At 46.0% G+C, this 24,651-nt stretch overlaps 1 protein-coding gene and 1 long non-coding RNA gene across 3 annotated transcripts in view; one reads left to right on the top strand and one right to left on the bottom strand.

Annotated features, from left to right (window-relative positions):
• Positions 1–24,651, top strand: part of AKAP12 (A-kinase anchoring protein 12) — a 98,059-nt gene that overhangs the window by 54,986 nt on the left and 18,422 nt on the right. The window contains exon 2 of one of the 2 annotated variants that reach the window (XM_082730073.1): positions 6–120. In XM_082730073.1, coding sequence (XP_082586199.1) covers positions 6–120 — 115 coding nt within the window. Of the gene's footprint in view, positions 1–5; positions 121–20,515; positions 20,759–24,651 lie in introns of those variants that run through there. The other variant, XM_082730074.1, reaches the window with a different exon arrangement.
• LOC309864512 lies at positions 19,039–23,670 on the bottom strand. Its single transcript, XR_014311584.1, has 2 exons — positions 23,388–23,670; positions 19,039–19,212 (listed from the first exon to the last, which is right to left on the bottom strand). It is a non-coding gene; the product is annotated as an uncharacterized lncRNA (long non-coding RNA).

The raw sequence follows: 24,651 nt of genomic DNA, 5'->3' as shown, positions 1-24,651 counted from the left end.
CTTAGCTCCTGCAGAAGAATGGTCAGCTGTCTAGTGCCAATGGCTTAGCTGAGGAAGAAGAGTTCAGCCCCCAGGAGGGAGCCCTGAATGGCCAGGAGGAAGAAGCCATTGTCACAGATGGTAAGCAGCTTTTCAGTCTCTGGGTAGAAGAAGTAGGGATTCTAGGGCTGACAACACCTTCTCTGAATCCAGTGAAACAATGAAAGCCAGCCTGCTTGGACCAGTCGGTGTCCAACTGGGGTCGGGGCAGGGGGGCGATGTTGACCACAGACGCAATCCATTGGTTACAAAAGGAAGTATTTATCAGATCTTTCGTGTGGCCTCTGCACCCAGGTATACGAAGTTCTGCCAGCTATTTGGGTATAGGAAACGAAGTCATGTTTCATCTTCTTAGACATTTTTGTCTGGAGCTTAGGTTGGTAGTTTTTTGTTCTGTTTCATTTTAATTGTTGGCTGGTCCCAACTAGTCTGATATTGATGTGAAATCTTGTTGGAAACCCCCAGAGTCGTGGTTGCTTGAAGATTCAGTATCTCTCCCTCTGGTGAGTAGCCTGCTCCATTTGCGCAGATTTTTCTAGAAATGTGTATTTCAGGGTGCCTGCCGCTCTTCGCCCAAACTATGATTTGCTGCATGTGTTTTAGCTCTTGAGCCTAGAGACCCCGTGGGGGTGGTTATTGGAAAGTGAATCACTACAATGTGATTCTAGTTGGACTAGTTAGACTAGTTGGAGTGAGCCCACTTGAGGTCGCAGGGACCATACCTTCGGGTCAGGAGCAAGGACCTTGACCCAAAGGCCCAAGCTTCCCAGGCTGGAGAAGAAGTGTCCTCCGGCCTGAAGTTCTTATCTCCTCATTTCCTTCAGTCATAAACAAAGGAGAATTTAACGACCACTATCGAAGGTGCATAAAATGATGATTTGGCAGGAAGTGAAGTGCGTCTTCGCAATGTGAACAAGAGAGATGAGGGGAAAGTCCCAGGAGAGGAGACTGGCCATTGCCTTGGGTAAACGAGACTCTCCTAACATGTGGAACCTGTTTCTCTTCTTGTTCACTGCCCCCATGGAGCTGCTTCCAGCCGCGAGCTGCTTTTGAAGTTGGTGGGAAGACTGATCTTTATATAACACCACAGGCACAATATAAAGTCGGAAATATATACAGTCTCACAGAAGGGAGGATTTGCATGACCTAGTGTGAAAGTTTCAAATAATCTCCACCAAAAGAATTGGAATGGTCCCAGCTCACATTCCAAAGTCCTGTGCTCTGTCCTTCCCATGGCAACTTTTGAATCCAGTCGAGCCACAGCGGGTCTGGAGCCTTCTCTGGCCAAGCGCCTGTGCTCTGTGCTATAGGGAAGGAGAACAAATGGACAGACAGCCTACCGCTTCCCCATTGCAGGGGGAGAGGAAGCGGGTCTGTAGGATACACATGGTGGGTATCAAATGCATTTGCAAGAAATGAGAGCTGGTCAGGATTCTGCGGGTGCCATGATTTGAGGTCAGCGCATAAGACCTGGGGACAGGGGCAGATAATGGTCAGACGGGTTCACGGGTCTCGGGCCAAAGTGAGGTGACTAATCATAGCAGCCACCACCTTGCAGGTTTTTACCACGGGTCCTAGAACTGTGCGTTTGTGCACGATGGTCTTTAATAAGGTGGGTGAACCTTGTGTCAGGACTCAAACCCAAGCTCAGCAAATGACCAAACACAAGCTCTCAGTCGCTGTGCCTTCACCGTGCTGGGCAGGTCCGTAGGCTTGTCTTCGGGCACAGCGTTCTCTGAGCCGCGTTCACTGGAAACCCAGAGAGGCAAGTGTGCTGGGTAGCAGGCAGGGCTGTGAAAGCAAGTATTTGTCGGCAGTGTGGGATCACTGACGTGAGTGAGGCGGGGTTCCTCTGTGACGCTGACGTATGCGATCCAGAAGCGGGGGGGAGAGGAGAAGGGGCAAGGTCAGGCCTTCGCAGAGGAACATTCCCTGGTCTCCCTGAGCTGACCCAGGCTTCTGCTCGTGGCCTCGGGGTTCTGAACAAATAGCAAAGACCTCTTATAAGAAAAGTGGTCAGTGATATACCTTGTTCCTTTGAAAAATCCTGAAAAGGCCTAAAAGACGGGTGGGTGACCTAGGCCTGCAGGGGCCACCAACCCAGGGCCCTGCCTTTCGGATGAGCTTTTCCTGTTTCACGAAGAACTGTTAATCCATTGGCTTATTAGTGTCTGTAATAAGCTTGGTGCACTTGTTTTCTCTTTTTCCGTGCTGTCTTCATTTTGGCTGCCTGGCATTGTAAACATTAGTACTTTTTCATGCTTTTTTTTTTTTTCTTTTTTTTAAGATTTATGTATGTATTTGAGAGAGCGGGCGAGCTGGGGAAGGGGGGGTGGAGGGAGAGACGATCCAAGCTGACTCCTGCTGAGTGTGGAGCCTGACACAGGGCTCGATTTCAGGACCCTGAGGTCACGACCCAAGCCGAAACCAAGAGTCGGATAACCAACCGTCGGAGCCACCCCAGGGCCCCTTTTTATGCTTTCCTTTTGACTACAGTGATCGCCTATGGTCAGATTTTATTGTTATTTCCAGAAATCCTTTCTACACAGAAGCTTCCTGGGATGTCAGTGAAGGCATAATTCAGTAGGTAACACGTAGGATTGCGGGGACCTCGGTTTCTCCTGCTGTCCACGTCAATACGGGTAGCCTGACCCACCTCCTTCCCTCGGAAGATTGACCAGCAGAGGGATTGGGTCCTGCCCTAGGTGCATCAGTCCACGGGAGAGATCGATGAACGAGGGGCGTTCCTGCCAGCAGGTTTTTCATTTAAAGCAGCCGACTATATTTAGACACAGCCAGACATGAAAATACTGTCTGACCTTGACTTGTTAGCTTTCTTGCTGAAGCCAGACATACTGGCAATACAGAACCCATCCTCTTCCTATAAGGAAAATGGAATCCTGTCCTTGTAAATGTTCCTCAGATGACAGAAGAAAGGGCCTGCTTGCTACATAAATATCTTTGTGCATCAGGCTTAGGTGTGTATAGAGGGATTTTGGAGAGGACTTGAAGATTGTAGAATTCCACAGGCCATCTTACAGAAAGGACACAGTCAGGGTTGAGAACCAATAATTATTGGGTGAACAAATGGGATGCCTGGGTGGCTCAGTCAGTTAAGTGTCTGCCTCTAGCTCAGGTCATTATCCCAGAGCACTGGGATTGAGTCCCGCATCAGGCTCCTTGCTCAGGGGGGGAGCCTGCTTCTCCCTCTCCTACCTCTCCCCCTACTCGTACTGTCTCTCTTGCTCTCTCTGACAAATAAAATCTTAAAAAATTACATGAAAAGAATTCACAGTAAATTATTTTAGCCTTGGAGATTTTGTCCTCCTGAAATTTTTTTTCTTTTTTTAAAGATTTTATTTATTTGACAGAGAGAAATCACAAGTAGGCAGAGAGGCAGGCAGAGAGAGAGAGAGAGGGAAGCAGGCTCCCTGCTGAGCAGAGAGCCCGACGTGGGACTCGATCCCAGGACCCCGAGATCATGACCCGAGCTGAAGGCAGCGGCTTAACCCACTGAGCCACCCAGGCGCCCCTGTCCTTCTGAAATTTTTAAGGTGGTTTCTGTTTATTAAAACTTATTCTGGGGGTGCCTGGGTGGCTCAGTGGGTTAAGCCTCTGCCTTCGGCTCAGGTCATGATCTCAGGGTCCTGGGATCGAGTCCCAAATCGGGCTCTCTGCTCAGCAGGGACCCTGCTTCCCTCTCTCTCTCTCTCTCTCTCTCTCTCTCTGCCTGCCTCTCCCTCTACTTGTGATCTCTCTCTGTCAAACAAATAAATAAAATCTTAAAAAAAAAAAGTTATTTCATGTCATGCTATTTGCAGCATTCACAGTGGTCACACAAGTGCCATTAGTTTTGTGAAAAATGTGCTTTTGTGGAAAAATTTTTTAAAAAGCCCTCTCCATCCCAAACTGTCATTTTATTATAGTCTGTGGCCTATATGGGTTTTGTAGGAGTTAAATGCCTCAACAGGAATGATTTTTTAAAACATTACATGTGAATCCAGGTCAAATTTTATATTTGAAACTTTGGCAAATTAAAACTTCCAGATTTTAAACAAAAATTAACTTTAGTATCTGTTGCACACATTATTTTTTTCCTGACCAGATGGGGAAATTCAATATTATAAAACCAAAAAATTGAAGACCTCCTTTGTTTGGATAATACATGTATTTAAAGATTTTATTTATTGACACAGAGAGAGAGTGTGGGTGCTTGGGCACAAGCAGGGGGAATGGATGGGGGGAAGCAGGCTCTCCGCTGAGCAGAGAGCCCACATGGGGCTCCATCCCAGACCCTGAGATCATGACCCGAGCTGAAGGCAGATGCTTAACCCACTGAGCCAACCAGCCACTCCCGGATAATACATATTTTTATTAAAGTATCCATTCAACTCATTGCCATGTGCAACTACACAAGTGATTGTCTCCAATCTTAATAATTAGAATTTATCATTTACAAATGTGTTACTTGTTTCCTTTTTGAGATTTGCCTTTCTGCAGAGTAGACACAGCAAATGTCATAAAGTAGGTGATTTCTCTGTTTCCGTAGGTCACGTTTGTTTGTGTGAATAAAGGATAGCCATTGCCCTGGTTTTTAAATTTTTGTTCACACGCACAGAAAAAATAATAACAAATTTTTGTTGACACGTGCTTTCTACTGTTTGCCTGCCCAGAGTGAGGACATGGACCCCAGCAGCAGTGAGCGTTTGGGGTGCTCTGCCCTTGCTGTTTGTCTCTCTGGAGCCGGCTGTGTTGAAAGCAGCAGCTAACCAGAAGGACAGGCTCTGTTAACGCTGATCAGAGTGGTGAGGAGCTGGGCACCAGGGTGGCTCTGTCCCTTAAGCATTCGACTTGTGATTTTGGTTCAGGTCGTGTTCTCAGTGTCCTGAGATTGAGCCTTGCAAGGGACTCCCTGCTTAGCAGTAAGTCGGCTTGACATTCTCTCCCTCTCCCTTAGTCCTCTTTCCCACTTGAGCTTTCTCTCTCTTTAAGAAAAAAAGAAGAAGAAAATCTTTTTTTAAAAGATTTTATTTATTTAATTTGACAGATCACAAGTAGGCAGAGATAGAGGAGGAAGCAGGCTCCCACTGAGTGGAGAGCTTGATGCAGGGCTCTATCCCGGGACTCTGGGATCATGACCTGAGCCGAAGGCAGAGGCTTTAACCCACTGAGCCACCCAGGCGCCTGTAAAATCTTCCTTAAAAAGGTGAGGAGGGTCACTACTGCAAAAAAGATAGGCAATCCTAGGGAGAAAAAAAAAAAAAAAAACCCCTCTCAGATCCCGAGAAAAATGTACAAAGAGGGAAACCCCTAAATGTTGTCACTTTGAACAGAAGTCTTTGACAGAGCGTGTTTCTTACCTTCTGTAGGATTCCAGTTTTTCTGCATCTGGCTCCTGTCCCCCAGATACAGAAACAAAAAAATGGAGTCTGGCGTGCTCAGTTATCTAGAAGCTCAGTTTGCAGTATGACGGAGAATTTCATCTTCCTCATGGTGCTTAATGTCACTGTCTCCGCTTTTATTAAATTTGCTGTTTGAAACCTACCCGATTCTGGTGTTTAGTGCCTTTGGGACATGGAAAGGCCAGAAGGTAAGGCCAGAAGGTTATTTACCGCCAAATGATCACACCCCTCCCCACAGATCTTACTACCTTACAGAAAATCCATTCTGTAGTTGCTAGTAGTTTGGATCATCTAGTATCTTTATCTGGACAGTGAATACCTAAGGTCTTTCCAGGTCTCTGGTAAGGTGGACTCCCTACCCCATACATGTTCTTCTGTGAGAGGCTGCTCTCTGGACAGTGAAGACATACACAATCGCTTTTTCTCTTTCAGTTGGTGATGTAATTGGTACTTTGTTCATATCCTCATGAAGACAGGTGCCTGTTGCCCAGATCACGACCCTCCATTCCTCCTCTCTTTTTCCCACACCATTTGTCAGCCTGTGGCGTGGCTCAGGTCTCTTACCTCCAGCTCTGCTAAAATGTAGGAAGCAAGTACTTGTGTGAATGAATGGTTAGAGTTAGCAGTTTGGCTTTTCCGCTCATGGGAGAGGAGCATCTGTTAGCTTTGCACCGTTGTCTCATTTTCACATAGTTAAATACCGCAACGTTCTAGCACCCGTGAAGCTGGGTCCTTCTCCGCGCACCATGCTGGCCTCTCGCAGGTGCTGAACGTCGCTCATCCAGGTGTTGCCTGAAAAGGTGACGTCAGACCCTGACCTGCTCGGGAATGCTTTCCAGTGGGCACGCTCAAACAAATGACAGAGCGCTCCCCACTACCCCCCGCTTTGGTATTTTCCAATACAGTGTTATTGCGTGACATTTTCTCAAGCTGTATCCTGTTTTCGTAATGTTCTGAAAACTAGGGGGAACGCTCATAAAACAAGCCTTGAACATCAGCAGGAGTGTGTACTTCGCAGTTTCTGGGAACCGGTTTTTATTCATTCCTCTGCTCTGCGGGAATGTCTGTAGCGTTCCTCTCTGAAATGACTATGTCATTGACAAATTTCTGGGAATAAATAACTACTCTTTCCTCTTTAAAGAAACAGATTTCTTTTAAAGTAATTAACAGCTAACCTGTACTGAGAAGAATTTCTCCCTTGAACTGTATTCAAGTCTGGCAGTCCGGTGAACCTTACTTTTCCTCCTAACATGGTAAATGGTGGGGGTATGAGGAGAGAAGGACTTCTAGTCATCCTTTTTCTGCTCAGTTGATTCTAGGGGACAAAACCATGGGTGGGGCTGCTCTAGTCATCTTCTTTGTGTGCCCTAGAATTGAATCTATCCCTTAATCTCACTGACCATCAGTTTCCATATGTAAAAAGAGCATCCTCAATCATCTCTGAAATTACAGGACTGAGTGACATTAGTATTGCTGGTAATAGGAAAACCAAATGATGGGGTTAGCCGTTGAAGACACTCCAGTGACCTTGAGCAGGTGAGAACCTACCTGGTAATTTCATTATGCCTTATTGTAAAGACACTTTTTCTTTTTAGTCTGATGTTAGAAGTCCTCTTCCAGATTTGGGACCTCTGGTTGGCTTGGTGGGTGGAGCAAGCAACTCTTGATCTCAACATTGTAAGCTCGAGTCCCACACTGGGTATAGAGATTACTTAAAAATGAAAATTAAAAAATACTTTTAAAAAGGTCTTATTGTATATATGAAGTTTTTAATCTAATGAAAACTCAAGAGGGAAAAATTTGTTCAGGAATGTCTTACTAAATCATTCAAGTATGAAAGAAAGTTATGTAGTTTCATAAATGTGGCTACACGGTAACCTATCTCTTGCCCTGTAAGGGAAATGGAAATTATGTCATAGGATTGGTTATGGCCCTATTTTTTGACAGATACTGGTAAATGCCCTATCTGTCTGCCCTGAATACTGTCATTCAACCTTAAGTTACTTTGAAGGCTCTGCCAGAAATAGCTATAGTTTGAGGCTACTCCAGTTCACTGAGCAGGGTGAGTTCTGTCCCATGTGAGGAGGCACGTAGGTGAGATGGTCTATAGACTGGTCTCCATTACATACCAAGCTTCAGACCCTTTCCCTTGGAGGGACTGTAATGGTCTGAGGTTACCGGTTCTTTTAACTGGGACTAAGCCCTAATGGAAACATTAAATTCTTTAGCTATTAATTTAGCTGACAGTCCTTTAGATCTTTTCTCCGACTAACTCATTCTTAAAACAGTCCCAGTTCAGGTTCACCTGGCTGGCTCAGTTGCAGGAGCATGCGACTCTGGATTTCAGGGTTGTGAGTTCAAGCCCCAGGCTGGGTAATATTATAAATAAACTTTAAAAAGATTAAAAAAAAAATCCAATTTCTCCTAATGTAGTGAACCCTGAATGGTTTTAGCAATGGTATGTTAAATGTCCCCATGTTACATAAATAATGATGCTTAGGTAACTTATGGAAGATGCAGTCTCTGGGTATATTTTTCCCCAAATCATTAGTTTCAGAGTATCTTAGCTGATTATTGGTTTTGTTCTTTATTATTTTTTTAAATGTAGCTTTTCTACACTTTGAATTTTTACAAACTGCTTTTGTAGTTAACATGTCGGGACAGTGTGACTGGTTACAGGGAAGATGTAATTAAATGAAGGGACTGGTTACTTGCCCATGTCTGAACATGCAGTGCTTAGACTGACAAGCCCAGGGCAGTTATCCTGCTCTGTAGTTCACTAGAGCTGCCACAATAACCTATTACAGAGCAGGTGGCTTATACAACTGAAATTTACTTTCTCCCAGTTCTGGAGGCTGCAGAGTCCAAGTTCAAGGTGTTAGCAGGTGTATGTTCTCTGAGGCCTCACCTTGGCTTGCGGATGGCCACCTGCTGGCGGTGTCCAGTCATTCCCCTATATGTGCGTATCACTGGCCTCTGTGTCTTAGTCTCCTTTTATAAGGATACCTGTCACTTAAATAAACAAAAAGTGGTGCCTGGTTGGCTTAGGGGGTTGGGCATCTGCTTACACTTCCCAGGGTCCTGAGATCCAGCCCCGGGTCAGGCTCCCTGCTCAGTGGGGAGCCTGCTCCTCCCTCAGCCTGCCGCTCCCCCTGCTTGTGCCCTCTCTTCCGGTCTCTCTGTTAAATATGTAAAATCTTAAAAAAGAAGAAAAAAAAAAAAGGATACCTGTCAGGTTGGATTTGACGTACCATAACGGTCTCTTTGACTTAATCCCCTCTCTGAACACAAGCACATTCTGATGTGCTGGCAGTCAGGGCCTTCAGCATCTGAATCTCGAGAGGGCCCAGGTGAGCCCCCAACACCTGTCCTGTCGGCATGATCGACAGAACCGCAAAGTCCGGTTTAGTGGCCTTCGAGGAGGGGGACTTAGAGGTGGTCCAGACCAGGCTCTGGCCCCCTGGCAGGAGGCTGTTCTCTCAAACTCGGAGGTAGGGAGTTTCTCCATGACCGGAAGCCAGTTACTACTTCACTTCAGGGAAGACATGCCCTCCCCCCTCCTCCCCAAGCTGTGCTGACTTCTGGAACTATCTAGAATAAACTCACCTCCCTTTTCCACAAGGTGGCCCTCTAAGTATTTGAAAACATTCATCCTGTCTTTTGCTTTCATCTTTTCTTCCCCAGACAAAACACTACCAGAGAAAATAAGCCATCTCCATTTGAAGAGAAATGCCAGGGGCTTATTACATCTTTGGAGTATGAATGTGCTTGATGGAAGCTTGCCAAGCATAAAGGGGTTTCTGTTTCAATATTCCCGCCTTTTCAGACTTGCTTAATTTCCCCACCTCTTCAGCACGTGAGAAAGCAGTTGGCCTTCCGCCAAGTATTCTGTGCGGAAAGAATGGCTTAGAGAGGAGATACGTGCGTTGATGGAGAAGCATAAGGAAGCGGTCGTCGTATCAGGGATGTTGCTTAATGAGCCAAAGCCAACTAGCGTGACGGACATGTCAATATCCTTCGATAACGTATTTGTAATGATGGAATTACAGTCGCTCTGTTGGTGTTCACTCAAGGGGAGCCTCGGCACGCAGCCTACATGGTGGGATCCAGGAACTAAAGATCAGAGTAAGATAATCTCCACTTTGCAAATCATTGCTTGTCCCACATAAATGGAGGCTGCTTTGGTTTCCATATTAGTAGCTTCCTGCCGAGCTGAGAGCCCGGTGGCCTCATTGTCTAAGCTCCGCGAATGAACTTTTTGCAAAAGAGCAACATTTTCCTCCTGTGTGTCAGATTTTGGCCTTCACCACCACCAGTTGGGTTAATTTTTCCTTCCATTCATTCCTCAGGCGCGTTAGGATTCTCTGTGTTGTCTTCATATATATATCCCCGTCGGAGTCTGATGCTGACCTGCTTCTTTAATCCCACGGGTGGCTTATAGTGTCCTTTCTGTCCTAAAAGTCTTCTGAAAATCTTACAGCAATGGGTCTCCTTGTGAATCCATTTATCACATGCCGGGGAAGTTATTTCATCCATTCCCATCTTTTTCTTTGTTCTCTTTTTGGAGTTACTGTTATTCAGATTTAAGACATACAGTGGCCCTCATTAAATCTTTTTTTTCTCCCTTCTGTCATTTATCTCTTCGCTCTTTGTATTTGACTCTATTTTCTGGGAAAATATCCTAAAGACTAGTTTCCATTTTGTTATTTTATTTCTAAGAACTGAATTTTTTTTTCCTAAAATTCATTTTTGAAGTATCCTGGGTTTTTTTTTTTTCTGGCTGCATTATCTATCTTTGGATTGCTTTGAAGGTTGATTTCTCTGCATTGCCTCTGTCTCTTCCAGATTGCTTTTTTGTCTTTCATAATAGGTGTGTTCCTTATGTATCTGATTTGGGGGCTGGTTTGTTGATATTTAAAAATCGGTGGGTGGGGAGCACTCCTAGGTGGTTTAGTCAGTTTACTGTCTGACTCTGGATTTTGGCTCAGGTCACGATCTCAGGGTCATGAGATCAAGCCCCGCATCAGATTCCATGCTGGACATTGAGGCAGATTAAGAGTCTCTGTTTCCGGGTGCCTGGGTGGCTCAGTTGGTTGGGTGACTGCCTTCAGCTCAGGTCATGATCCTGGAGGCCTGGGATCGTGTCTGCATCGGGCTCCCTGCTCAGCGGGGAGTCTGCTCCTCTCTCTGACCCTCACCACTCCCATGCTCTCTCTCTCAAATAAATAAAATCTTTTTTTTTTTTTAAGATTTTATTTATTTGACAGACAGAGATCAGAAGTAGGCAGAGAGGCAAGCAGAGAGAGAGGAGGAAACAGGCTTCTGGCTGAGCAGAGAGCCTGATGCGGGGCTCGATCCCAGGACCCTGAGATCATGACCTGAGCCGAAGGCAGAGGCTTAACCCACTGAGCCACCCAGGCACGCCAGTAAGATCTTTTTTTTTTTTTTTTTTAAGTCTGTTTCCCTCTCCCTCTGCTCCACGCCCCTGCTCGTGTATGCTCGCCCTCCTTTCGCACTCTCTAAAGGTAAATAAATAATAATAAAAAAATAAGAGTTGGTTGGGATTGTGTTACAGGGCAACGTGGCCATCCCTGGAGGGTGATCTGGTTGATCTTCATGTGTCTTGGGCTGGTCACATTCCCCCAAGTGTACAGACTCCTTTCTGGAGCCTAGTGAGGGAGGGAGTATGGGAGTGGGGTGGCTGAATGCCTCTTGTCTTTTACAATGGGGTGCTGTGGTGTGCCTTCGAGTCTCTGCACCCCCCACCTCCCACTCCTGGCCTGGAGACTGAGCTTCACTCCTGTCACCTCTGGGACCGGTGATTGAAGAGGGTCTGGCTATACAGACTGTAGGAGGAGGGAACCTAGGGTCTTTTTTTCTTTTTTAATAAAATTTTTAAAATTGTGGTACGTCACATAGGAGGGACCTGCCCTTGTGTGAATGGCTTGCCTCACTGTTTGCATCATGTATTGAGGATTTGTCTGAGCTGTAATAATGGGACAGGATTTCTGTCCATTTTAAGGCTGGGTGACCATCCATTGTTTATATATTCCACATTCGGTTCATCCACTTATCCGTGTCTTGGGTTTTTTCACCTGAATCTATTTGCGTTAGGTTGAGGCCTTTGGAGATTTCTGTAGCGTAAGTGGAGTTAATTACTTTTTCTCCAGCTAATCCAGGATGCCGGTGTATTGAGGTGCTCAAACTGGTTGCCACTGCCAATTTCTTAACCTTTTTCTGTTTTTCTCTGATCTTGGAGTTCATGCATTTCATCTCGATGATCCATGAGTATGTTTTCTGGAGGAAGTAAAAGATAAAATACACTGTCATCCAGAATTTACTCTGTAGATAGACAGTAAATTTTACACTGACTTTAAAAAAATTACATGCTTTTAACTAGGACACTCCAGATTTGTTTAAAAAAAAAAAGTCATCTTCACAAGTAAATAGGAATACTTGTGACCGTCGCTTAAATCTATTTCTTCTGCAAGTGTCAACTTTTACTTTATAATTATTTTTTAAGCCGATCTGATTATACCCATAGGATGACCTTTTAAGTAAAAAAATCATTTAAAGCATTGTATTGTTGGATGTTATTACTGTAAAAGTTGGTGGAAAAATAATAGGTTTAAAGATATTAAATATATTAACAAATTAAGAGACAGTGGAAAAGCCAAGTGTACCAGTTAAATCTATCAGTGGGAATTTTATTCCTTACCATGTAGAGGCCACCAAGGAACTCATCCATTAGTCCAACCAGGTTTGGTTTATTTAAGTGCTAAGCCAACAGAGAATTCCTGTGTGGGAGCACAGTAATGGGGAGGTAGAATGGTCTTAACTGTAGGGTTTGGGCTTAACTGCTGGAGAATTCTAGGTGAGTGGAAGGGCCAGCTCTAAACTGGACGCTGAGGTAGTGAGGGCATTTCTGTGACTGGGTATCTTGGGAATTTATCTAGAAGGCTAGGAAATAAAACAAGGATAGGATTGTTGCTGACAAAATGGCAGAAAGAGGGGACGTTCCAGGTGCCTGGCTGGGTCTGGCTCAGAGGTAGAGCTTGTGAGCCATGATCTCAGGGTCATGGGTTCAAACCCTGTGTTAGCATGGAGCCTGCTTTCTAAAAGAAAAATGAAAGAGCGGGAACATTCAGTTAGGTTTGAGGTTTCAGAGCTGTTCTCTGGCCGCAAGGTCGCTATTTAGCCCTTGAAGTTCTAATAATCCTACTTGAGATATGCTTTGTGAACAAAGTACATCCTGGGTTTCAAAGACTTAGTGCAACAGAAAGATGGTAAAATGTTTTCATTAATCATTTTTTATACTGAGTACATGTTGTCATAATATTGTTAATACCGGGCTAAATAAAGCATAATAAAATGGACCTCAATTTTTTTTTTTAACTCATTTTGGTGTGGCTGCTCTAACATTGGAAGTTGTGTATGTGGCTTGCGTGGGGTCACACCATGAATCAGGAGGACGGATGCGGAGTGCGAGTGGGTGCTGGGCCCATCGCCGCTGTTTGACTCAACCTTCGGCTGCTTCCCCCACCCCACCCCACCCCACCTCCCTGACTCCTTTTCATTAAGAATTCGGGCAAATTAAGATCCACTCTTTCTTTTCCGGCAAAGTGAGAGGAGAAGAGGCATTTTTAATAATAAAGGGGCATTTTTGTCTTCCCAGAAATAGTTTCCAGAGGATTCTTCAAAATGAGACTTAATTGCTACTACGAGCAGCGTTTCTTGACCTTTTTTCCATTATCGCCCCCGGAAGGAATCTTTTTAGATATTTTCATAGCATCTCCCCCCCCCCATAATATTCAGATAGACACATGTACTATATCAGGGTATGCACTTTGTATCTTCTGTCTGCGTCAGGCACACAGAGCGTCTCCATCAGGAAGGAAACCAGCTTTCCTCCCATTGAGGATGTGCCTGGGTGGCTCAGTGGGTTGAAGCCTCTGTCTTCAACTCAGATCATGATTCCAGGGTCCTGGGATCGAGCCCTGCATCGTGCTCTCTGCTCAGTGGGGAGCCTGCTTCCCCGTCCTCCGCCTGCCTCTCTGCCTGCTTTTGATCTCTGTCAAATAAATAAATAAAATCTTAAAAAAGGAAAAGAAAAGGGCATGGTTGTTGTTGTTGTTGTTTTTAAAGATTTTATTTGTTTATTTGACAGACAGAGAGCCAGGCAGAGAAAGAGGGGGAAGCAGGCTCCCTGCTGAGCAGAGAACCCGATGCGGGACTCGATCCCAGGACCCTGAGATCATGATCTGAGCCAAAGCCACTGAGCCAGCCAGGTGCCCTAAAAGGGCATGGTTTTAAGTGAGCTAATAGCTATATTTACTCTCCTTCTAGAATATACTCAGTAGTGATAGTGTTAACTTTCATTTACATCTCAGCATAACATTACTGTGGGTCATATATTTATTCTCCATTAGTTAAACTACAGAGACAGCATTCTAATATTTCGCTGTGTGCCATAAAGCCAACAGTCAGGACTAGAAGCTAGCTTTTCAGACTTCAGGATCCCCCCCCCCCTTTTTTAAATTTTTCATTTATTTGACAGATCACAGTACGCAGAGAGGCAGGCAGGGTGGGGGGAAGCCGGTTCTCCGCTGAGCAGAGAGCCTAATGCGGGGCTTGATTCCAGGATCCTGGGATCATGACCTGAGCTGAAAGCAGAGGCTTTAACCCACTGAGCCACCCAGGCGCCCCTAGAATCCTTTTGACAACATCAAAGACAGGAGTGTTCAGACCTGAGATGAGTGGAGGATTTGAACACAAGGCTCTCAGGAAAGAATTGATTCCTCTTTTTTATTCATGTAGCTCACCAGATTCAGAAGTTTTTTTTTCTTTTTTTCTTTTTAAGATTTTATTCATCTATTTGACAGCGAGAGATCACAAGTAGGCAGAGAGGCAGGCAGAGAGAGAGAGGAGGAAGCAGGCTCCCTGCTGAGCAGGCAGCCCGACGTGGGACTCGATCCCAGGACCCTGAGATCATGACCTAAGCCGAAGGCAGCGGCCCAACCCACTGAGCCACCCAGGCGCCCGCCAGATTTGGAAGTTTTTAAAAATTTCCTAATTCTTAAAAGATTGTATTTAAACTTTAGTCTCCTTGCACTTTTCCAATCTCTGTGTTCCAGTGATTGGAGAGTTGAAGATCATGGTATCTTGGACCACTGTGCAGTCACATAGCACATCAGAGGCGTCGCTCTGGGGTTCGAGGTCTGGTAATGCTGGACACCATCCGTCCACCCCAAAGCCAGCTGGCCAATGTGCTCATGTTCTGACCACAGAAGTAACAATGTTGTGGAAGATGCGTAAAATGTAGGAAAATATTGGGACACGTGCGTGACTCAGTTAGTAAAGCGTCTAACTCTTGATCTCAGCCCAGGTCTTGGCCTCAGGTTTGGGAGTTCAAATCCTGTGAGGCGTGGCACCCACTTTAAAATAAAGAATAGGAAGATACTGAGATTCCCTGTAATTCCACTATGTTTGGCTTTTGTTATTTTTCTTTCTGGGCCTTCTTCCTCAGCCTTATTATGTACCATATATGCATTTTTAAAAAGCAGAATTGTGGTTAGATTCAATATATAGTTTGTATCCTGCTTTTCACCCTGAACAAAGGTGTGGACTTCTGTATAAGTGTAGCCATTTTCCTTGTTATTTGTTATGATGATTTTGCCAAATATCCCCCCTTCCTACTAGTAGAACACTTAGGCTCTTCAAACATGGTACACCCCAAGCAGTAAATGCTCTCATACATAAACCTCTGCCTCTCATTGGGTGTATTTCGCAGAAACAGAATTGCCAAATCAAGGAATGTTCCAATATGGACTCAATGAGGGGCGAAATAATTCTTAAATTAAGTCACTTTTATCATCTGTATTGAGTATTTACATTTTTCCTTGCTTTGTTTTAAACTGGATTGTGAAGTCATTTTAAAATCCCCTTCAAGCCTTTCTGTGGTATCACCACAGTCCCTTTGAGGAACCACTCACATTATTTGTCTTGAGGATTTTGAGTCAGAGTAACCGTGTCTGTATAAACATGTCCAGTTCAACCGGACCGTAAAATTCGATTAGCTGGTAGTTGTCAGGGTTTGCGGTGTAAGGGCGGAGACCAGAACACCCATCCTGCACCTGATGCTTGCCTCATCAAGACCATGTCTATGGGGGCACCTGGGTGGCTCAGTGGGTTAAAGCCTGTGCCTTCGGTTCAGGTCGTGGTCCCAGGGTCCTGGGATCGAGCCCCGCATTCGGGCTCTCTGCTCAGCGGGGAGCCTGCTTCCTCCTTTCTCTCTCTGCCTGCCTCTCTGCCTATTTTTAATCTGTCTGTCAAACAAATAAATAAAATTAAAAAAAAAAAAAAAGACCATGTCTATGTCATCTCTTCCAGCAGCTTTGAGCTCACCCTGAGTTTATCTTGGAAGCTTTTTTTAAATATATATAAATATATTTAAAGATTTGATTTGAGAGCGAGAAAGTGTGCAGGAGCAGGGCAGAGGGAAAGGAAAAAGCGGACTCCCTGCTGAGCGGGGAGTGCAGTGTGGGACTCCATCCAGGACTCGATCCCAGGACCCTGAGATCATGTCTTGAGCTGAAGGCAGACAGACACCCACTGAGCTGCCCAGGCATCCCTTGAAGCCTTGTAAAGGAGTCACGGTGGTGAAGATGCTCGCTTAGATTTCACCGGCCCTCTTCCTGTCAGAGGAAGAGACCTTGTTGGTATTTTGGTTGCTTTTCCTGCAAGGGAATGCTGCTTTGGAAAGGCAGTGACATGGAGTGTGGGCGCCTGGGTTTGGTGGCCGTCTCCGATTGCTCCGGTTCTCATGTGCGGCTTTACGGCTCAGTCCCACTTGCAGGCAGGCAGTTAGGGACATTTTGATCTCTCCTAAAGAACCCCGAAACCTGGTCTCACTCAGTCCTGCTCTCCCCACCTCTCTGGTTCTAGGCAACCGCTTTTTGTGGACATTTCATTTAAATGGGATTAAATATTTCAAGGGGTGCCTGGTGGTGCAGTCAGTTAAGCGTGTCTCAGCTCAAGTGGAGATCTTAGGGTCGTGAGATCAAGCCCCAAGTCTGCTTGAGATTCTCTCTTCTTCTCCCTGCGCTTCCCACTCCTCTCTCTCAAGATGGGATCGGGAGGGAGACAAACCATAAGAGACCTCCCGACCTCCCCCGCCCACATAAGAGACTCTTAATCTCAAAACAAACTGAGGAGGGCCCTGGGGGTGGGTAGGGAGAGGGGGGTGGGGTTATGGACACTGGGGAGGGTACGTGCTATGGTGAGTGCTGTGAAGTATGTAAACCTGGCGATTCACAGACCTGTACCCCTGGGGCTAATAATTCATTATAATGTTTATAAAAAATAAAATTATTAAAATTAAAAACTAAAAAACATTTTGGTATGTTCAGTATGCTCTTGGGTGATGAGTTTCTTTTGCTTAGCAATGTTTTCATTGTTCATCCACGTTAGAACATGCATATTTAGGGGCACCTGGGTGGCTCAGTAAGTTAAAGCCTCTGCCTTTGGCTCAGGTCATGATCCCAGGGTCCTGGGATCAAGCCCCGCTTCGGGCACTCTGCTCAGGTGGGAGCCTGCTTTCCCCCACCCCCTGCCTGCCTCCCTGCCTACTTGTGATATCTGTCTGTCAAATAAATAAATAAAATCTTAAAAAAAAAGAGATAACCTGCATATTTAATCCTTTTTATTACTGAGTAGCCTTCTCCTTTGCAGGTATCCCTAATTTTGTTTTCTGTGTATCAGTTGATGGATATCAGGGTTGCTTCTAGTTTTGGGCTACTGTGATTAACTGCTATCAGCATTCCTGTACAAATTTTTGCATGGATGCATGTTTTCATTTCTCCTGGCTATATATCTAGGGGTAGAATTGCCAGGTCATACAGTAAGTAGCTCTGTGTTTAACATTTTGAGGAGTTGCCAGACTGCTTTCCAAAGCAGCTGCACCATTTTACATCTCTGCTAACCATGGATGAAGCTTCTCATTTCTCAAGTCCGTGTTACTCTCCCATCTTTTTGATGGTAGCCATCCTAGTGGGCGTGGATTGGTACCTCATTGTGGTCTGGAGAGGCATTTTCCTAATGACGGATGATGCAGAGGATCTTTTCATGTGCTCATTGGCCATTTGTGTATGTACTTTAGAGCAGTGTCTACTTAGATCCTTTGCCCGCCTTTTAATAGGGTTTTATGTGTTAGAAAGCCATTAAGCTGTCACTCAAATTCATAAGCCTCAAATACAGTATTTCTCGTTCTCACTTCAGTTACCATCTCTGTTACCTTCCCCTCCCTTCCCCTGGTCTCTTGCCAGGTACTCTGAGCTTGTAGGTCGACAGAACTCCCTCATAATTCGCTAAATGTCATGTTCTTCTTCTTTGCCCATGCTGCTCCTGCGTGGACTGCCTTCCGCCGTCCCCTTCACACATCTCACCCTTTCTGCAGCCAGCTCACGTGGTATGTGCAGTGAGCTACACTGGAGTGTGCCCATGTTGGCCTCCAGATGGGTCTACCGCTGGATGAGCTCCCCAAGGCCAAAGGATAATAACCGAGTGTATCCCTGGATGTACAGTGTAATGAACACAGAGCAAGAACGTGGCAAATACCTGTTCAATGAACCATGAAGATTCAGGAAAAACACCTTCGCTGTCCGCTACCTATTTGGGATATGGTTAAACATTTTTCCCATAATTTTGGCTTTGGGTGATGATTTCTTTCTCTACAGTTTTAATGTAATCAGAACATAACGGCAAAAGAAAGTTTCCTGCATTGTATATTGACCCTTAGGTCTGAGCGCCACCTCTGCTTTCACACGGTTGAGTGACTTTGCTTTGTAAAATGCAGACCCACAGAGGCCGCCACCGTGTCACGCCCTGTCCTTGCTTGTCTGCTGAGAGAGTCAGCAACTTGCCACCAGATGCTCTCTTGCTCTGCCTTGTGCTTTTAACCACTTTAGGAATCCCAGTGTCAGTGTTGTTACCAGTGTCCTAAAAAGAAAAGGTGTAACAGAATTACACAGCAATAAGTTTATCTTTGTGGATGTTATTTGGGGCCTTAAATTCGTAACTAGGGATGTTTCTTCCAGTTCAGCCCAGTGGAGTAGCTGTTGCCTGTGATTTGTTAGATCTTGGGCTTATGGGAAGGAAAGGAGCAGGTAGGCACTGTTAAGCAAGGTCAGAATTGACAGATGTGCCTATAGGTGGAACAGGTGTATTTCAAAGGGCACACCAGATGATGGCCATGTGCTGTCCCCAGCAGCTGGTGCTGAGAAATGAGGCGAAACTGAGATCCCAGATCCCTGAGGTGTGGAGGGGGGGGGTGCTGTTCCTGGGACAGTTCAGGGGAGGGGTGTGGCTGTATCTGGGGACACACTGTTGGGGCTGTTGCTTGGGAAGGCTATAGACCAGTCATTTAATGTGGACCACCTGTGCAGCCTCCAGAGGCTTGTTCATCCAGGATCTGTTCAGCCAGGACTCCCCAGCTCCGGGAGCTAAGTGCCTGTGTTGGGGGAGGGGGGAACTTCAGAGTGGTCTGGACTGCTTAGTGTGCATGCGTGGATTACAGAGGGGGACCATTCCACCAGCAGTATTTGACACACACCAGACTCTGTAATTGAGGTAATTTGTGAACCCCAATTAAGGGCCCTCGAGGGAAGATGAAAGGTTAGGATGCCGCTTGCTCTGGGTATCATATCACAGGCGGCAGGAGAGGGAGCTCATCATTCCGTTCCCTGGGGACACATACGGCCTGGCTGGATGTCCTCTGGAATAAAAAAGAGGGAAGCCGGGTCAACAAAGAGGCTGAGGTGGATTTTTGTAACGCGGTCTGATCACTAGCGACATTGCTTTCTTAACCTCGCCCAGTTGGGCCCAACCCTGGTGCGTTGCGCCTCCTGGTGGCCAGAAGAGGCAACTAGGTGTCCGCCGGCATCCCCGGGCTGGCTTTTTTGATGTTTCTGCCTCACCCTTCTCTTCACTGCGCCCACTCTGGTCCAGCCCAAGGCTCTCTGCTCCCCTAAGCAGTAATGAGTAAGATCTGAGCTTCTCCGTCTGAAGGGAAGAGCAGTCCTAAAGCCTTTCTTTTGTTTGCTTAGGGGAAGAGGCCGTGGTAATGGGGTAAAGCAGGCAAGGCATGAAGTGATAAACAGGACGAGGATGAAAAGGAAAGGAAGCGGGGGGCGGGGGGGAGCTCGGTGCACTTTCCCTTGCAGAACAATGACACAAGCACGTCGAAATTGCAAGACCGGTGTATCAGTTCCTCTGTGTCTTCCTACGGAACATTCTAAGGTTTCGGGAAGAAAGCATTTGAGATCCGAGGCTGCCTGAGATGTTAGGAGTGCTTGATGTGGGTTCTGACCTCCATGCCGTGCGCTTGAATATGGCAGTGTCTGTATTGCGGAATATGGCCTCGTTTGATCTAAATATTTAGTTAACGGGTACCATAAAGACATCAACAAACAAACCCGCTGCCCCAGTCTTCGGGCTTTTTACAAGTTGCCTTGGGTTGATTGAGCGTGGGAGACAGAACGGTGGCCTTCGAACACCCTTCTCAAGGGACAAGGGAGGAGACCAGTTGCCATCCCCCAGCGCAGGGCCCGAGTGTCCTACGGGCGGTGGAAATGTAAAAATACTGTCGCTGCTAAATGCGAGCCGTGTTTGGCACCTGGTCAGCCTTTGCACAAACAAGGCTACAAAAGGCCGTAAAAAAAAAAAAAAAAAAATGGTCGTAGACTTGTAATATCTGGGCCGTTATTTGCTTCAAGTCCTGCTAAAGGGTGAGGACGCCCGAGTAAATCGGCGCCAGGAATGAAGTAACGGCTCAGATAAAATGTTGCTGACTCGGGTTCTTCACCCCAGCCACGCCGAACCCCTCCCTGGGACCCTGCGGAGCCCCACTGACCATTCCCGGACACCAGCTCCAGGGCGGGCTCCTCTCCTGTAAAATGAAACACAGGACCCGGGCGCGGTGCCAGGTCCCGGCGCGCGGGGGCGGGGCTCCGGGGCGGGGCGGGCTCCGGGGGGGCGGGCTCCGGGGGCGGGGCTCCGGGGCGGGGGCGGGCCCTCCTATAATTAGCCGTGGAAATGCATCCTCCGTCCCTTTTTGCCGCGGCTCCGAAGTGACTTTAAATTCTCCCTCATCCTCCGGGGGTGGCTCGGCGCGCACTCCTCTCTGATCTCTCAGCCCGCCTGCGCGGGGCTGGCGAGACCCGGTGCTGCTTCAGCCCAGCGCCCGCAGGAGGGCGAGCACCGGCTGTTCCTGCCGTCTGCAGGTGTGCGGTTAAATATGCTGGGAATCCTCACCATCACAGGTAAGGCGGCGGCCGGCTGGTTGTGTTCCGCCTCCGTGGCAGGTGGTGTAAAGGCTTCCCTCCCTCCACCCCGCATTTGGGGGCAGAGACCTTTCGAGGTCCTTGGCCGGGGACACACTGATGGGGCATTCATTCCTGTGTTGGCTGACTTTCCAGCCAGAAGAGCGTTCTCTCTTGGGCTCCGTGAGAACTCAACACGCCCAGCGTTTTCTTTTTGCCTACGCAGGAGTCTTCCCGACTGTACTTAGGGGAGACCTTGAATGTATTGGGGGCGCTTGGTGGGCGGAGGGCAGAAGAACAGCCAACTGAAGAGGTAGGTGTTAGATGGGGGTGAATTTGAAGCTAGGTTGTGAAAGCCTAATCCCTGGTTGTCGTCCTAAAGAAGTAAATTCCTGTCTTTGCGAAATTAGGATATGGCCTGCTTATTAATAGGAAACTTTCAGTGAAAGTGCACTTGGCGATTTAGGGGCCTAAAATGTTAGCTCTGGTTTAAATGGTGGTTTTAGCAAATACATAGTGTAAAGTTGATGGCCAGCGGGTAACAGGATTGAAGCACGAATAGTAAAAATGTATGTTTTTTAAAAAACGCATTCTAAAAATGTGGCTGTAAGTATGAATTATAATATTTAATTCATATGTCTAGCAAATGAGTTATATGTATATCAGATTTGTCAAAAGCCCTCACAGCTCTTCTAACTTGATGTTTGATCGTTGATGCATGTGTGCTGTGTGTGGCCTGACTCCTTAGGAACTTGGCTGTTTTCTCTTCTCTCCTTTTTACCACTCCAGCACTAACGCCCATTGGCTAATTTAGATTTCTAAGACCTGCTCTTTTCTAATTGTTTGAGATCACTGCTCATCAAATCTACACCTTTTCTTAAAAATGCTGTGTAGGATTTCTAGACTTCACATTTTTCTCAATATAATGGTTTCTGTGAAGCCTGGTTCTTCTGTGCAATTTTAAATGAATGTGAAAGTTCAGCAAAACTAAAAATACCCCTCACTTCCTATAGATTAGCTTGTTTACTTTGAGATTTCCTTAGAATTCCTTCCTCAAGTTAATGCCATAAGCCACATACCATTTGTATAGCAACAATGTTTACGAGACACCTAGAATCTATTATTTAATAGACTGTACAAAATAAAATAGATTAAAACCAAAACGTTTCATTTTTTCCAGATCATTTCTTTTTCTCTGAATGAAACAGCCATGCCAAACCGTGAGAGAGGCTGCCTGGTAGTGTGGTTTGTGGGGGGTGCCACGGCTAGGGGTGGGCCTTCTAGGATTATAACTTTCTTCTGGGTGCTTTTTGTGTATAGCATGACCTTTATTATATTCACTGCCTGATTTGTCAGGTGTTGAGTTTCTTAGGAGATAGGTGTCACTTTTTCAAAGTAGTTAAAGAGGTACGGAACTTGGGGTATTTGGAGGGCTTTCAAAAATTGGTTCAAATCATCCCAATGGATGAATGGAAACGGTTGGAAGGATGGTGTCATTTTTTAAAAAAATGTATATATTTATTTGAAAGAGATCACAGGCAGGCAGAGAGAGAGGGGGAAGCAGGCTCCCTGCTGAGCAGAGAGCCCAATGCGGGGGGCTGATCCCTGGGACCCTGAAATAATGACCTGAGCCGAAGGCAGAGGCTTAACCCACGGAGCCACCCAGGTGCCCCTGGATGATGTCATTTTTAAGGCAACTTCAAGTTAAGTAGATCCGTTGCTTTCTGAGTTCCTGTTACAGTGCTGTTGTGGAGAATGGACAAAATTTGGTACTTTCCCTAGTAATAAAGTGCACATAAATTCCTACCTCCAAAACTGTAACAGCCAATAACCATTTTGTTGTGGACCAAGGGAGTTTGAGCTGTCATCTTTTCCCCCCTCTGTAAGTTATCCTGATAAGAAAGATTTACAGTGACTGGTCTTTAGTTGGTCAGAATCTTGAAAAGCAAGAAAAGCTTTTAAAAATGGCATTAATAGGGGTGCCTGGGTGGGTCAGTGGGTTAAGCCTCTTCCTTCAGCTCAGGTCGTGATCTCAGGGTCCTGGGATGGAGCCCTGCACCTGGCTCTCTGCTCAGCGGGGAGCCTGCTTGCTCTCTACCCCCCTGACCCCACCTACTTAGGATCTCTGTCAAACAAAATCTTTAAAAAAAATTTTTAAAAATTAAAATGGCATTGGGCGCCTGGGTGGCTCAGTGGTTAAGCCGCTGCCTTCGGCTCAGGTCATGATCTCAGGGTCCTGGGATCGAGTCCCGCATCAGGCTCTCTGCTCGGCAGGGAGCCTGCTTCCTCCTCTCTCTCTCTGCCTGCCTCTCCGACTACTTGTGATTTCTCTCTGTCAAATAAATAAATAAAATCTTTAAAAAAAAAAAATTAAAATGGCATTAATTACTAATTAGCAGATTACTCATCTAAATAATATGAAATCTAGTCCTCTTCAGTGTTACGTTATGCGTGGAGCATTTAAATTTCACAGTGAACAGGAAGTGATCAGACTGATAATATTCTTGTACTTAGGAGCGAGTTTCCTTTCCTGAAAGTAAGGAAATGCTGTCACTTACAGGACTATTACTCCTCCTTCCTGCACAACCCCCCACCCCCAGACCAGTGAAATGAGGGTAGCAAAACTTACTGTGATATGATGGCATATTCTCATACACTCTGGGTCTTCCTTGACATCTTAACCTCACATCACAGGAGCAATACTTAGCTTACAAGCTGGACAGTAGGAGGCATCTGGGTGACTCAGTCAGTTGAGCGTCTGCCTTTGACTTAGGTCATGATCTTGGGGTCCTGGGTTTGAGCCTCGTGTTGGGCTCCCTGGTGGGCAGGGAGCCTGCTTCTCCCTCTCCCTCTGCTACAGTCCTGCTATGCTTGCTCTCTCTGTCTGCTCTCTCTCTCTCTCAAAACAAAACAAACAACTTGAGGACCAGCTGGCTCAGTCAGTACAGGGCGTGACTCTTGATCTCCAGGTCTTGGAGTTCAAGCCCCACGCTGGGTGTGGAGATGACTTAAATAAATACATTAAAAAACAAAACAAGAAAATACGTGATCACATAGGATGGTGGAGGTGTCATCTCCCCCACCAGCCTACTAAAGGTGTGCCAGGAGAAAAATGCTTCTTGAATTTTGGAAGGTAATTTGAAAATATCTAACCTGTTTTATCTAACATGTTATTGAGATAACCGTGGAGTGTCATGGGGAATTAGGGCAGCATTACTCTTTGTCTCTACTAGAAACCAGGGAAGGAAGAGTCCTCCAACATTCATACAAGTTCTAGATGATCTATATTGCCTTTCTCTATGCAGATCTTTGGATAGGATTTTAAAAAATCATCTACACGGCTGCTTCTGTTTGCCAAGGAGGCAGATGAGTTGTTTAGAGACTCGAGGAATGTTGAAATGAGTATGGTCACACCTACTAGAGTAATAACTACCTCCTAGTGAGGGCCCATTGGCATTATTCTGTACAAGAATCCTGCACACAATGGGTATTTAACACCCTTTTAAAGATGATAACTCAGTTTTTCTTGGTGTTTCACAGCTACAAAGAAGCACAGCCGTAGAGTACCTTGTAAAGGATATTAATACGGCTTTCTTGGTGCCCCTGCTTTTGTATGCCTGCCCCGATATACAGGGGCCATTCAGCATCACTGTTGAGACCGGGACAAATGGGGACCGTCCCCTGAACCCTGCCTACGTGGGGTTTTGCTTTTCTGAGTTTTAATCCCAGTTTAAACATCTCCCTTCAAGGTTTTGTGGTTAATGAGCCTGACAGCATGGGACGTTGGGTGTGTGGGATACACGGGATGGATTTAGAATGTAGAGAATTTCTGGAAAAACTCCAGGACAGTGCTGCAGATTGTAGGAGAAAGTTAACCAGATCCAGATGTCAGC

The sequence above is a fragment of the Mustela nivalis genome (genome assembly GCF_964662115.1).
Source record: "Mustela nivalis genome assembly, chromosome: 5".
In the NCBI taxonomy this organism is placed as follows: Eukaryota; Metazoa; Chordata; class Mammalia; order Carnivora; family Mustelidae; genus Mustela; species Mustela nivalis.
Note: the sequence above shows the minus strand (reverse complement) of the source record. Positions and strands in the feature narration are given on the sequence as shown.